The sequence below is a fragment of the Sciurus carolinensis genome, chromosome 6 (assembly GCF_902686445.1).
Source record: "Sciurus carolinensis chromosome 6, mSciCar1.2, whole genome shotgun sequence".
Classification (NCBI taxonomy): Eukaryota; Metazoa; Chordata; class Mammalia; order Rodentia; family Sciuridae; genus Sciurus; species Sciurus carolinensis.
In genome coordinates this window covers 151636860-151653273 of record NC_062218.1, presented here as the reverse complement: position 1 = coordinate 151653273, position 16414 = coordinate 151636860, and the positions used below count along the sequence as shown (strand labels likewise).

General features: G+C 32.8%; 1 protein-coding gene across 4 annotated transcripts in view; it reads right to left on the bottom strand.

Moving 5' to 3' along the window:
• Hmmr (hyaluronan mediated motility receptor) overlaps positions 1 to 16414 on the bottom strand; it is a 32154-nt gene that overhangs the window by 13878 nt on the left and 1862 nt on the right. For 2 of the 4 annotated variants that reach the window (XM_047556451.1, XM_047556452.1), the window contains exons 2-10: positions 12562 to 12660; positions 12114 to 12193; positions 9498 to 9545; positions 7686 to 7874; positions 6603 to 6689; positions 6414 to 6514; positions 2297 to 2371; positions 1990 to 2165; positions 1415 to 1563 (exon numbers count right to left, since the gene is read on the bottom strand). In XM_047556451.1, the coding sequence (XP_047412407.1) occupies positions 1415 to 1563; positions 1990 to 2165; positions 2297 to 2371; positions 6414 to 6514; positions 6603 to 6689; positions 7686 to 7874; positions 9498 to 9545; positions 12114 to 12193; positions 12562 to 12660 (1004 nt within the window). The remainder of the gene's footprint in view (positions 1 to 1414; positions 1564 to 1989; positions 2166 to 2296; positions 2372 to 6413; positions 6515 to 6602; positions 6690 to 7685; positions 7875 to 9497; positions 9546 to 12113; positions 12194 to 12561; positions 12661 to 16414) is intronic. The other 2 variants (XM_047556454.1, XM_047556453.1) reach the window with 2 other exon arrangements.

Sequence of the window (16414 nt, the reverse complement as noted above, 5' to 3'; positions counted from 1 at the left end):
ATAATACATAAATTACATAAACACATTATAATTATGAAAAATATTCTAACATTACAAATGAAGTAACTATTATTTTTCCACCCCAACTTCAGTTCTCTCTGCCCAGAAACATCTACTAGTTTGGAACATGTACACCTTCTGGTCTTTGTCAATATATTTATACATATGTATATACATAAATATTTTTGAAATATAAATGATATATACATATGTAAAGGTCATTTTAAAAAATCATAGAGGGCTGAGGCTGTAGCTTAGCAGCAGAATGCTTTCCTAGCACATGAGGCACTGGGTTCCACCCTCAGCACCACGTAAAAATAAACAAATAAAAGGTATTGTGTTTATCTACAACTACAAAAAATAAAAAAACAAATTATAAAGATAGTTGAGATATTTCTAACTCAACATGGTCTGATCTACTTACTTCATCTGTTTAGGTTGCCCCAAAATATACTACTTCATGTCAATGCATCTAAGTACCAACTGTCTCAACCATTATGAATATTTTATATTATCAAATGTTTTAATTTTCACCAATATTTTTTTGGGGGTGGGAGGCAGATACCAGGGATTGAACTCAGTGGAACTTGACCACTGAGTCACATCCGCGGTCCTATACTGTATTTTTATTTAGAGAGGGAGTCATCACTGAATTGCTTAGCGCCTCGATTTTGCTGAGGCTGGGTTTGAACCTGCAATCTTCCTGCCTCAGCCTCTGGAACCACTGGGATTAGAGGTGCGTGCCACAGCGCCCAGTTAATTTTCACCAATCTTTTTTTTTTTTTTTTTTAAGCTTTAATTAGTTAATTAATTTCTAATGTGCTGAGGACCAAACCCACTGCCTCACACGTGCTAGGCAAGCAGTCTACCACTGAGCTACCACACTGGCCTTGATGTTCACCAATCTTGTAAATGAAAAAAATTTATTTCCATTTTCTTGATTACTACTGAGATGGAGTACATTTCATGTTTATAGGATATGAGAGAATTATCTACTTTTACCTTATAGTTTAGTTTTCTTATTTATACACACACACACACACACACAATGTTCTTAACATAGTCTAAATTTTACAATTATTTTGTTTCCTGCAGTCATGCTTTTATAAAGACAACTCTAAATGTCCAAATGGCCTTTATAATACAAAAATATAATAATAAAACAATGTTAAATGATTTACCTACTTCGCTACATCTGTATTTTAATTTTTTCATATTATTAATAACCCCAAAGTGAACACACTGTGAAGGTGTGTGATTAAATCTTCAGCATATTCATGGTCATTTCCTCAGGATTATATTTTTAAAAAAATTAGAATTGTTGGATCAAAGGATATATAACAAAGTTTTCTGACACACAGAGATTTATGACATATAATAAGCATATTTTTAAAGAAACATTCCAGTTAACTACCTTCTCTTGTTGGAGAAGTGACTCAATTTGCAACTCTTTTTGTTGTAGCCTTTCATGTTCTTGTTTTTCCAGAATAAGTTTCTCTTTTAAGTTTTGCATCTCTGCATTTAAACTTTCATCCCTTTCTGTTTTCATGTTGAGAAGGTCTTCTATAAAAGGAAAACATTAAAAATACTGTAACTACATACAAATGTTATCTTTAAAAAACCCATATATCCCAAATACTTCATTATACTGGTTTTTAACATATTATATATACAGATCAAGTGTTTCCAAATGAAAAATGCAAAAATTGTGAAGTATGTACAATTATACATGATATGTCACATAACAAAATCTTCAAAACTAGTTCTAGGTTAGAATAGCCAGTCAAGGGAAGTTATGAACTACACAACTGTTTCTTTTCTACCAAAGAAAGCAAAATACTGAAATAGAGAAGAAACATTATAAAAGTAAAAAAATTTCAAATACAGAACAAGGTTTTCTGTTGTTGCTTATATAATTATAAAAAAAGGTTATTTTAACATAGCAGTGCTTTTCTTAAATACAGTATGCAATAACTATGAACACAATACCTTTTTCTTTTTCAAGCAGCTGACATTTAGCATTTAGGTCTTCCATTTGTTTAGACAACATAATATTTTCCTCAAGAGACTGCTTAAGGATTAAAATTTCATGACTCTTCTCTTTCACATTTTCTTCTAACTGGGCAATATCTAGCTTATATTTTTCCACTTGATCTGAAGCACAACTGTATTAAAAATATTTGGAAGAGCATATCTCTTTAGGCACATGGAAAATTAACATCAAAAAGATGAAAATGATATATTCATAAATGTTTAACAAAATAAGGTACAATTTAAAGCTATTTTTTCCCATTACCTAATTTCTTCGATGTATTCTAAGAGTTTTTCTGTTTCAGATCTTTCATCAATCTTTTCTTTCTCTATTGAAACACTAAAAAAAAAAATTGGATGTTAAAACATATTATTTAATAACTGTACATGATGCTTACTATGTATAAGATACTGCTGTATCAGGCAAGCTGACTCCAGAGTTCAAACTCAATCATTATTCTATGTAACTTCTCAGGCTGACAATTTGTATATAAGCAGGAGACTGAAAATTTTACTTAAGTGAAAAATTTGACTTTCAAACATACTGTGCAAAAGAGCTATGATAATGAGAATCATATCATAAACATCCTAAATCAGAGATATAATTTTATTTTGTAGCTTTCTTGGTTTCCCTACCCAACCAAATAGCATTGAATGCCATAAAGCTTTTGTTCCAGGCTACCTGGTATTCAATTACTTATATGTTCATCTCTTCTAAACAACCTAATTTAAGAAATAAACAAAAGACTTAACTAGACATTGCACAAGAGAAGATGTAGAAATGATCTATAAGCACACAGAAACATGTTCAACATTCATAGTAACAAGTTCACAGATTATCATTTCACATTCATTAAAAAGGCCAAAGTAAACTGGATACATCAAATGGTGGTAGGAATATAGAACCAACTTGCTAGTGGAGGTACAAAATGATACAACTTCTTTAAGAATTTTTAAAAATATTATATATATATATATATATATATATATATATATATTACCCTATGACCGAAGAATTCCACTCCTAGATATTAACCCAAGTAAAGTAAAAATAAATGTTCACAAAGACATATGTGTTTATAAGTCTTTTTTTTTTTTAATTTTTCTAGTTATAGATGGACACAGCTTTGTTTATTTTTATGTGGTGCTGAGAATTGAACCCAGTGCTGTGCACATGCGAAGCAAGTGCTCTACCACTTAACTACAGCCTGAGCCCTATAACAGTATTTTCAGAGTAAGAAAAAAGGCCTAACAATGATGATGAAAATAATAGTAAACAAAGATGTACTCATAGAGCAGAATGCTACTTGGAAATAAAAAGGAAGAAATTATAATTCACATGAGTATATATTGATGAATTGAGAAAAATTATGTGTTACAAAAGAAGTCCCCAACACATACCAAGACAAACTTCCCAAATTTATAATGAAAAATAGAAAGTAGCTGCAGGAATGGGCAGCATTACACAGGTAGCAATCAGGTAACAAGGAGCATGAAGGAACTTTCTGAAGGGATGGAAATGTTTTCTATGTTGTTTGGTTAATGGTTACAAAAATGTATATAACTGTCAAAAGTCATCAAACTAAATATTTAAGATTTTTCATTATTACATGTAAATTACATTAAAAATTATAAAAGGGATATTACTATACACTAAAAGCAGCTTCCTATACCAGTGTTTCTCAGTTTAGTTCTGATTACCACCTCTGTAAAGATTATGCTGGTAGGAAGATTTATAAGCTATTTCCTCATCAATGATACTGAAGATGTACAAAAGTAATATATTCATACAACTTTTCTAGCATTAAATGTTTGGGAATGATTAGGGCCTCAATTTCACTTAGAAAGAGAAACAGGGAAGACTGGAGTATAGCTCAGTGACAGAGTGCTTACCTAACACACACAAGGTCCTGGGTTTAATTCCCAGCACTACAAAAACAAATAAATAAGAACAGACTCCTGGATCCCAGTGTGTGCTTTCTAAGTAAACCATGGAGGACTGAAAAGAGGCGGAGGGCGGGGACAGGAAAATTAAGGAGGCAATAAGTACTGAGGAATGATTAAAATCTCACTAAGCAATAATTTGCTTAGAAAAGCCAATGAAGAACTGTAAACAGCCCATGACTGCATCTCTACAAACTAGAAAAATAAAAATGAGCACAAAATTAGTAGAAGGAAAGAAATAATAAAGATCAGAGTGGGAATCAATGAAATGGAAACTAAATAAAACAGAAGATCAACAAAAGGAATGTTGGCTCTTTGAAAAAATTAAAAAATATTGACAAACTCTCAGTCTAGTTAAAAAAAAAAGAAGACTCAAATAAAATCAAATACATTCATATCATAAATAAAATGAAAGGGTATGCTGCAATTGACACCATAGATATACAAAAAACTCACTGGAGATTATTATGAACAACTATAAGTCAAATTGGAAAACCTAGAAGAAAGGGATGATTCTGGACACATTCAGTTTAACCAGATTGCATCATGAAGAAATAGAAAACCTGAACAGACCAATAACAACAAGACTGAGTCAATAATAAAGTGTCCCATCCAAGAAAAGCCCTGATCATACAGTTTCACTGCTGTATTCTATCAAACATTAAAAAAGAACTGATATCAATTCTTCTTAAATTATTCTCACACAATGAAGAGGAAGATATTCTTTCAAACATATTCAGTGGGGACAGGATTACCTGATACCCAAACCAGACAAGAACACAACAACAACAACAAAAAACTACAGGCCAATAACCTCATGAACAAAGACATGAAGATCTTCAGCAAAATATTAGCAAACAGAATCCATAGCATAACTGAGAATGGTGGTGTTTGCTATAATTCTAGCAACTTGGGAAGCTGAGGTAAGATGATTCCAAATCTGAGGCCAGTCTCAGCAACATAGCCAGATCCTCAGCTATCTTGTCTCAAAATTAAAATTAAGAAGGGTTGAAATGTAGCTAAGTGGTAAAGTGCTCCTGGGTTCCATCCCTGGTACACATACTACACACCCACACAAAACTGGCAACAGAATCCATAGTACATTAAAAAGACTATTCAGATGATTCACCATGATAAAGTATAATTCTTCCCAGGTATGCAAGGATGGTTTAGCAGAAGCAAATCAATAAATCTGACAAACCATATGAATAAAACACAGGACAGGGGCTGGGGTTGTGGCTCAGTGGTACAGCACTTGCCTAGCCTGTGTGAGGCACTGGGTTTGATTCTGAGCACCACATAAAAATAAAGAGAGGTTCATCCACAATTTAAAAACAGAAAAATACACACACACACACACACACACACACATATATATATATATAAATATTCCCAGAAAAAAAAAAGAATTCTGTATGTTTTTGTAATAAATAATATATATAAAAGACTTAAAAAAAGGACAAAAACCGTTTCATCTTTCAAGAGATACAGAAAAGTTATCTGATAAAATCAACAAGTGCTGAGAAAAGGAAATACTGGTGGTGGGAATATAAATTAGTTCAGTCATTATGAAAAACTGTAAAGTTTCTCATTAAAAAACAAAACAAAGGAACACCTCATGTTTGCTGCAGTACTATGCACCACAGCCAAGAAATGGAATCAAAATGAAGAACTAACTTTGCATCAACTGATAAAGGACAAAGAAAATGACACGTATAAATCATGGAATACTGTGTAGTCATAATAAAGAATGACATCCTCTCATTATGACAACATCATTCTGTTAAGCCAGGCACAGAAAGACAAATACTACATAATATCATTCATATGTGGAATCAAAAATAAAGCTTATTTCATAAAAGTTGAAAACAGAATGGTTATCAGAGACAAGGAAGAGTAAGAGTAGGTTGGGATAGGGAAAGATTGGTCAACGGGCAGTAATTTACCATTAGGTAGGAGTATGAAGCTCTGATGTGTTATTGCACAGAGTTGACTACATATAACAATTACGTGTTATGTACCTCAAACAGAAGAAAAAGCCAGGTGTGGTGGCACACACCTGTAATCCCAGTAACTCAGGAGACTGAGACAGGAAGTTCACAACTTCTAGGCTAGTTTTAGCAATTTAGTGAGGCCCTGAGCAACTTAGCAAGACACTGTTTCAAAACAAAAATAAGACATTGACAAAGTGTCCCTGGTTTCCATCCCCAGTAAAAAAAAAAAAAAAAAAAAAAAAAAAAGAAAAGAAAGAATTCTGTATGTTTCTGCAATAAAAGTTTAAGATTATGTTTAACCTGATTTAAACATTACACAATGTATACATATATTTAAACAACACGTCATCCAATGAATGTGTTTCATTTTTATGTTTTATGTATCAGTTAAATAATGAAAACCAAATAACTGATTACACTTTATAATTTCATTCAGTCACTTACAGTTTCCCCTCAAGATGTGCTATTTTCCCCTGAGACTCTTCTAGATTCTTCTGAGTAACCAGCAGCTTCATTTCCATGCCTTCTTGTTTAGCCATCATGCTCTACACAAAAGAGAAACATGTTTTAAGAAATTTGAAAGGTTTAGATCTACAGATCTAGACATAGTAATTTACCAAAGGTAGTACTCACCCTCATTTTTGTTTCTCTTTTGTTTCTAAGTTTCATCAGCTCTAGGCTTAGAATTCTTATATTTTTCTGGTTGCCATCTTCAGAAAACTAAGTACAGTAAATATGCAAAAAATTCAGAAATATTTTCTGCTATACCATATACAAAATCATTTAAATACTGATTGTTCTAATTATTGTAGCTATTACTTGCCTACAATGTACTTTGGTTAAAAAAAAGCAGCATTTGATCAACCCAATTACGGATTGCATACTAGTACTGCTTTTGTCCTTTCTTTCCCTAATGTGACTTTCTGGTTTATTTCTAAAAGCATTTGGGTGGTTACTTAAGTTTATATGCCATAAAGTCCACTGTAAACCTCTAAAACAAGCCTCTTCAAGAGCATTTATTGAAATGTGTTGACTTAACAAAATTAATCACTTGGTAAATCTGAAATATGCAGAATACCGGGTCCAACCCCAGCCTACTAAATCAGAAGCTCCTTGGGAACGGCCCAGGAAACTGCTCCTTTCCCCATACTTGAGTCTAAAGCACTTTGACTCTCTAAGTGAAGAGTCCTGAACATTACAGGCTCTGAATAAATGATTCCAATTAAATTCATCACAGATTTACATCCTCCCTCAACTTCTATAACAAGAATAAAGGGAACATGTTCAGCTCTTTAAGATCACAAGTACATTAATACTGATAAATGCAGTTTATTTATTGAACATTATTATTCCATTAATTCATTTCCCACTTTATTCCCATAAGGACTAGAGACAGAAGCATGCTGCTATGCTATTATGTATTTCAGAGAAAAATCTTTAAAGTGACAACAAAATGTAAAGTCTGTGATTTTTACTGATGATATTTAATGAGAAAATATGAAATCATTAAAACAAAAAGTAACTTGTTTGTTTATAACCACTTATATGCCAGACAACCTAATAAAAAGAAACACTAGATACTTGAAGTGGGTTAATATTTAAGGTACATTCAGTGCAAGAAAGGGGTCCAAATACAGCCTCCAATTCCCAAACAAGAGTAATAAGAAAAAACATGCTTATTATTTAATTTTAAGTGTTATCATGAGGTTCAAATACCTTAGATTTTAGTAGTTCATTAGTTCTAGTTAATTCAATAAGCTGTTTTTCCAGTGAAGCATTGTTTGCAGAGAGAGATGTCTTTTCCCTGACTACAGCATTTAGCTTTGCTTCCATCTTCTCTAATTCAGTTTCCATATCCTGAATTCTCTTGTCCTGAGCACCACGCTCCTGGACAAGGACACGAATCTGGAGGAAAACAAGATCATATATGAATAATTTGCCAGTCAATGTAAAGAAATGCTACTGGTAACAAAAGCATAAAAGCTTCTAGAAAAAGCATGAATTTTGACATTATGCTCATAGATATTCTTATTTTACTAACTATTTGAGTAAGAACATTTACCTTATTATAAATCTTAAATATCTGTATGCATCTTAAGAACTGAAAAACTTTAATTGCCATAAATTCCCAAATGCAATTAAGTTGTTTATTCACTTTAAAAAAGTATTTCTATTTGTAAGAGTTCTTCTTTTCTGTAGTTCTAATTACACACATATTAATTAGATAAATATGTTTCTTATTTTGAGAAGGTGGAACTAGGCTCCTAAGTAGATATGTAGTAGGCATCAGCAAGTCATCATTCCTGCCATTACTAGTAGATTAAACAAAACACCAAAAGATCCTAAAAGGCCTACTATTTGTCAACAGGAAATGTAGAAGCCAAAGACAAAGTAATTACATCTTTAAAATGATTGGGGGGGAAAATCTGCAAACCTAAAATTCTATACCAAATGAAATAATGATGCGACTTGTCAGTTTTGATCTTGACACTACCACTCATTCACCAATTAGTTTATCGAAACTCAGTTTTTACATGTATTAAGTATCAATTGCATGTATCCACAATAAAATAAGTCAATATTATGAAATACAAAGGGATCGAAGCAACCAGAGCAAAGATTCATAATTATCTTGATACATTCTTGGTTCTAAGCCACCATTTGACTACAATTAAATGAAAAGTCTTAATAAATAAAAGATGTCCACCATATTCTGGTTAGTTATGGAAAAGACTGGCAGAGAAGCAAGGAGTGCAGTGAACAATTTAGTACTGTTTAGAGAGATAATTGGGTTCTTTAGGTCAGCACTGCTCATAGTAATTCCTGCCATGTTACAAATGTACTGCCCAGTAGGGAGGCAGCTTATCACATGTGGCTATGGAGCAGTTAAAATGTGACCAGTGCAACTGAGGAACTAAGTTCTTAAATCTGTTCAATATTAATGTAAAACAACCACATGTGCTGGGCACAGTGGTGAATGCCTCTAATCTTAGCAACTTGGGAGACAGGAGAATTGCAAATTTGAGGCCAGCCCCAGCAACTTAGGGAGACTCTAAGCAACTTAGTGAGACTTTGTCTGTAAAGGGCTGGGGATGTAGCTAAGTGGCAAAGTGTCCCTGGGTTAGATCCCCAGTATACAACCCCCGCTCAAAAAACAAAGCAAAACAAAAACAGATGTGGTGAGTATCTACAATATTGGACAGTATGGTTCTCAGCTATTTCATCGGTGAGGAAGGCATACACCCATTATACAGAACAATGTATCAAATTAGCATAACTTTATCATGGTCCACTTAACATGCTAGAATTGTATGTTCAACAAGTTGATTCCCTAGCTATGTTGTCTTAACAAAGAATGGCATACAAGAAGAGTGTTCACTATGAATAAACATAAATATTTGACCTATAAATGTAATTTTAAAATATGGACACAGATTGCCCAAACTACAACAAAATCTTAATCTCTCAGCTCTATGTAATTCTTTTCCATAATATAACAATTTACTTTTCAATAAAAGTACTGCTCACCTCTTTTTCTAATATCTTCAAATCTTTATCATTTTTTTGAGATTCCTTCTGTTTAAAAGTCAAAGAATAATTATAATCAAACTTAAGTAAAAGAAAATTTTATCACAGTTAAATTTGATTTTTAGTTATCTGAAAAAATTAAGGGTTCCAAACAGTTAATTTCTATTTTAAATACTGCATAGAGTCTATGAAATATTTTGCAGGTCACATATTTGGTAAGTGAAAGAAAAGGTTCTTAAAATCTCCCTGGGTGAGGTGATGTATGTCTACGATCCCAGTGGTTCTGGAGGCTGAGGCAGGAGGATCACAAGTTCAAAGCCAGTCTCAGCAACTCAGTGAGGCACTAAGCAAATCAGTGAGTCCCTGTCTCTAAATAAAATACAAACAAGGACTAAGGATGTGGCTCAGTGGTTAAGTGCTCTTGAGCTCAATTTCCTAGTACCCCCCCCACAAATCATCTCATTCTAATTTTCTCATTACTTTTATTCTAAGACACATAATTTTGCTCTACTTCTTTCTATATAAACAGCTTTTCTGATGCAGTAGCTACAGTATTGATCTTTGCCATTTAAAAATGGAAAAAAAAATCTTAAAAAAATCTGTTTATTTCTAAATTCAGGGGAAGGCACAATGATCTAATGTTTCATTAATTTTGAAACTAATAAAATTTTCTATTAGAAAATTCTGTTCTTTGGGGGTTCTACACATACTTGTATGCTTAGAACTGTAGTTTCCTATTGGAGTTTGTAAATTCTATAATTAATTCAAATTTTCAGAATTGTTTCTCCAAGAAATTCAGGTCAAGCCATTTATATCCATTTCTAAGAGTGTCTATATCAGTCTGGTTCAATAAAATACAATGCAAGTCATATATTTTTAAAAATTTCTAATAGTAATTTTTTAAAAAATCAAAAATATTTTACATTTTTCATAATCTAGTATATATTATTTCAACATCAATAGTAAAAATTAATGAATTGCTTTACATTTAATACAAAGCTCCCATGTATTTCACATATAGCACATCTTAATTTAGATGCAAGGTTTTCATTAGAAATATTTAGGGCTGGGAAGATAGCTCAACTGGTAGAGTGCTTACCTTGCAAGCACAAGGCCCTGGGTTCAATCCCCAGCATAGCCAAAAAAAAAGAAAGAAATTATGAGGTATTCCTGAAAAGCTGGAATGTGAAACAATCCAGACTTCTTCAGATAACAATATTAGATCATGAGCTCTGTGAATTAATCAGTGGATTCGTCCATTTGATGGTTTAATTTAAAAGGACTACTATACTGAGTGGTAACTATACGCAGGCAGGGTGTGGCTGGAGGAAAGTAGGTCATAGGGGGCTGGGTGCCTTTGGGGTTCTTATTTTGTCCAAGGCATCTTGCTTTCTCTCTCTGCTTCTTGGCTGCCATAGTCTAGCAGTTTTCTTCTACCACACCCTTCTTTTATGATGTTCCATCATGTTTAGCCCAGAGCATGAAGTCAATAAACGGGAGACTGAACCTCTGAAACACAGCCAAAATAAAATTTTCTTCCTCCAAGTTGTTCTTGTCATGTGTATTAGTCATAGTAATGCAAAGCTGTCTAACATAACTCAGATTCAGATTTCATGAAACACACTGAAGAAAGAAAGTTGTTCTAAAACCATTTGTAGTTTTTCACTAACGGAATTGAAATGTTTTCTTTTTTTCTTGGTACTGGGGATTGAACTCAGGGGTGTTTAAATCACTGAGCCACATCCTCAGCCCTTTTTTATATTTTATTTTTTGAGACAGGGTCTCTCTAAGCCTCGCTAAGTTGCTTAGGCTGGCTTTGAACTTGTGATTCACCTACCTCAGTTTCCCAAGCTGCTAGGATTATAGGTATGTGCCACAGCAACCAGCTTTGAATATGCTTTTAAATGTACATTAATTAAAATAATATTAAAAATTCAGTTCTTCAGTAGCACTAGTCACATTTCAAATACTCAATAGCTACATGTGACTAGTTACTTCCATATTATACAACATAATTCTAGATTACCAAGAGACCGTAGGTAACTGTCAAATAAGTAAATAGTCAAAGCTTAACCTGCAGCTTTGGATTCCCAACTCCAAATCTGTCACATAAAATTTATATAACGCTTAAGAAAGTACAGTTGCCTCTTATGAATTAATGAAAACAGTAATAGTGGCTCTTGCACAAGCCATATTATAAAACTATTAAGAATTTATTTTTCTACCATTCCTTAAGATTTTCTGAGTTGAAATTCTCTTTTAGGAATCAGAATTTTTCTTTTTCCTTTTTCTTTCACCAATACTTACCCTTCCTCAAAAAAACAAAAACAAAACCACACAACTCAAATGGCAGTATCTAATGAAAGTATCATATAGTTTGTATCAGTTTGAGTAAAATTTATCTAGATATAGATATGACTGAGAAATAGTAACCCCTTTGTAATTGTGAACTAAGGGCACATTTAAACATAGAACTAGTAAAGTTCTAGAGATAAGGTCCTAATAACTTATTCCACCTATTTACAGATTTACTTATATATATAACTCATTCTAATTAAATACAATATCTTTCAGATATGTTTTCAATAATAATTGATAGCAATAAAAGCTCCTCACCTTTAATCCCAAAGTCTTAGCTTTTTTAGCTGTAGAAGGCATGGTACTATCTTTGTCAACACTAAGATTTTGTTGAGATTCTGCAGAAAAATGAATCGTACCAATCATTAGGGTTTACATGTTTCAACCACACAAAACATAATTTCTATATCACTGCCAATTAAACCTTTCTGATTTTCCTAATATTCTCTGAGAGAATGATTAAGGAAATAACCAAAAAGGAAACTATATATCTCTGAGTATCTTGCTTAATCTACCTGATTATTTACAGGTTGATGATGAAAGCATATTCTGTACTTGATCCTTTCATAAATTCATCAAGTTACAGTAAAAACAATTCTAGTTTTATATCTTTAGATATGCAACATCTTTAAATTTAAATAATGTTATTTATAACTTTAAAACTTATAAAATCATATAACCATTATTTTACTTTGAGGCCCATTACCTTTTTGTTTTTTAAATCTTTGTGATTTCTGAAAGGATACTGGTCCTTTAGATATTTCTGAACTGTTAACATCGTAAGCACCTGGAGATGGTGCACAGCCTAGAAAAAACAAAACATTAATGTATCATCTAATGTTATTTATGATGTGAAGTTAAAAACATGTCATGATAATGTAAATATAAATGTAAAAATAGCATCTATTTCATATTATAAAGGATTCTCTATGAAGAACAGTATCATCACCTTGCCTTTTATATAGATTGGGTAAAAGGAACAAGAATAGGTCATATGGTTTTGTTGTTCTTATTGTTTTTTTGCAGTACCACTGAGCTACATCCTCAGCACCCGTTCCCACCTTTTTTGAGACAGTCTCACTAAGTTGCCCAGGCTGGCCTGGAATTCATATGATCCTCTTGCCTCAACCTAATTAGTAGCTGGGATTACAACAGGCATGTGCCACTAAATCCAGTCCATAGCTTAGTTGTTAAGAACTGAATAAAATGAAATAAAATATTTCGTGTCAACTCTCTTCAAATAGAGTCACTAAGGTAAATACCACTGGATTCTAGGAATCATAATTAAAATGATCTAGCCTTTAAGAATTAATCTGTAATAAAAATTTAGAGGGATAATCTATCTCTGGCTAATATCAACATGTACAGATGATGCCTACTGCAATTTGAATTCAGAGACTGAAAGCAACTGCACTAATAACAACTAGAAATTTTTAGTACTTAAATGCCAGTCATTGTGCTAAACAGTTTGGAGATTTGATTTTATTAAATCCTTACAAAAATTTTACATGTTAATTTATAGATAATGAGGTTGAGGCTCTAGAAATTTATAGTCATATTATGTGAAGTGCAAACTATACTCTTTTTATATTCCAAAGGTTTACACTGTGTAACCTCATTTAATTGGAGTCCCAAATTTTAGGGTCTTGAGATGGGACTCCCAGGATTTAAATATTAGCATAAAGCTTCAGCTGATTTGAAATTAACATATTAAAACTATTCTCTGAAAAGCTATTCACTTGTTTAGATTCTCATGCATAGCAAAGATCTTTGAACATTTCAAGCAATTACTACTGTCCACAAAATATTTTTTAAATAGTAGATAAGCATTCAGAGGATCCAACTAGCATTTTAAAAAAGTAAAACAAAATAGAAAATATCAGTGTAGCTCACATATAGCAAGATTAGGTATTATTTTCTGGAACTTTTGTTTCAGTTATATGTGAAGAAATATAAAAGTATATCCTATGTAAATATTATATAAATTATATAATTACATATAAAATTTATATCTCACTCTGGAATATAGTTTTAAAAACATTAAAGTTATTGCTTTCATAAGTAGACCATAAAAATTCTATTAAGGATAATTAAGTTTCAACTCCTCTATCCAGAATGATTTATTTATAGGTACTGACACAAAGAATCCAATCCCGGTACTTTCAGGTCTTATTAAGGTCAATAAAAGGTAAAAGTAGTGGATTTCCAATAAGGAAGGAGAGTCTCAAAATGCATAATGCATTGGAGTAAGGTAAAGGCAGGTTTCACAACAGTATTCATCTTGGCTAGCTCAGACTTCCCACACCTCACAAACTATTTACACTGTTAAGTCAACAGCAGGATGATAGCAATTCCCCCAAATCAGCTTAAGTATGGAATATCTTGGAGTATCTTATTTTATTCACTTTGGGTAGGCAAGGCAAGGTAATGGAGAACATATTGTATTTTAAAGCGTAAGGGAGACAAGAGAAAATTACTATGACTACCTGTTAGGCCTTCTTGGGAATGTAGAAATGGAGTTACACTGCTTGGTCCTCTGCTATTAGAAATGCTGCTATAGAAAAGTGAGAAGTAGAGCTGGGGAGATAGCTCAGTTGGTAAAGTGCTTGCTTTGTAAGCACAGGGCCCTGGGTTTGTTCCCCAGCACCACAAAAAAAAAAAAAAAAAAAAAAAAAAAAAAAAAAAAAAGTGAGAACTACTGTTCTCGATTTGGTAAGCGAAAGATGGGTGGGTGTTTTATCTACCAAATATGTTGCAGTGTCATTTAAGTCGAGATCTAAGATCATACTTAACTCTTCCCGTGAAGATTGTTGAACGCCAAATTTGACCGTTATGGGAATTCAAGAACTAGACTGAAATTCAGCATCAACACTTACCAATACTACATAAGACAGCAACATATGCTATTTTTATGTTCTACATGTTTTTCTTACCAAACTTAAATGTATTACACCATAGATATGATTTGTTAGAAATCTGGGAACATTAACTAACAGGAATGGCAAACGGAGAGATGGTAAGCTTTCCAGAATAATTTATATCTTCATCATCGATTCAAAGTGAACTGAGAAAGTTCACTTTGTGTTTGTATGCAAACCAAACACAATATGTATTACATTAAATAAATCTGTCAAATGTCTAGATTTCTGTATTTTCTATTCTTTCTTTTAGTGCTGATAGTTCACCTTTCATTTTGCTTGGCTAACTCTCATTTTTCCTCCAGATCTCAGTCAGTCACTTCTAGTTTTCTCTGACTCCTCAAAGCACGCTAGGAAAAATCCCTCCATGGCAGTATTTATATATTTTCTTGTATCATAGAACATCTCAGTTTTATAATAGTCTATTTACTTATTCATCTTTGACACTGGACAAAACTGCCTGAAGTTAGAGAGTATCTTAATCATGTCCATATCTTTAGTATTTAGCTCAAGGTGGAGTTTAGCAGTATGAAAAAGAAAACCCAGGGGATGGGGTTGTAGCTGTGTGGTAAGAACACTTGCCTAGTATGTGTGAAGTACTGGGTTCCATCCTCAGCACTGCATAAAAATTAAGTAAATGAAAGTTTAAATAAAAAAAAAGGGCATTAAAACACAGAAAATGCACTTGGATGTGAGAATAGAATGAGGGTTCAAATCCAGCTGGCATCCAGTGTGTGCCAGTCTATAGAAAACACTGTAACACTGTGACAGATACTTTGTAGTCAAAGGGAGAATATGGTGAATGAGAGAACATTATACTCCCTCCTTTCCCCAGTCCAGCTTTAAGTATCCTAGGATATTTATATCTGAGGCTTGGATTCTTCATTCATGAAACAGGAATAAAAAGTAGTACCTATGTCACAACACAGTTGTGACAGTTACTGGGATGAGAAATCACCATAGTGCTTCATACATACTAAGCATCAAATAAATAACTGCTATTTACACTGCTGACAGAGCTTAGAGTATATTATTTGAAAACCTGGGAAATAATATGGTCCTTGAGTCCTTTGATTAAGGAAATAAATTTGTGCTAATCCACTTACTCACTTGATTATCCTTTGTGAGCAGAGTGGTATACTTTCCCATTTATATGTTGGTAGAAATTACAAATGACAGTTATTGTATATTACACATATATATAGTTTTATAAACAGGGCAATATATATATATATATATATATATATATATATATATAAACACACATACAAATCATGTGATTTTTCAGATCTGCCACTTACTGGCTGTTCAATACAATAACAAAACCTTTCAGTTTTCTCATTTGCAAAATGAAGATAATATCAGTCTCTTGCTCACATGTCAGAAGGAATAAACAAGGTCTAACAAGGAAGACCTTAGCAGAGTCACAGCACATGTTCAATATCTGCTAAGTGACAAATGCCTACCAACCACATCTAAGGCTTGGTTATGGTGCATGTGCTCTAAAGTGGTTAAGAGCATGGGATGGATTCTTGAAGGACTAGTTATATACCCTAGTTCTGAGAGTTTGGTGTATAATAATGAGCAAATCTCTTTCATTTTCGCATCACTTTTCAAAACATTTAGATTGACACATAAACA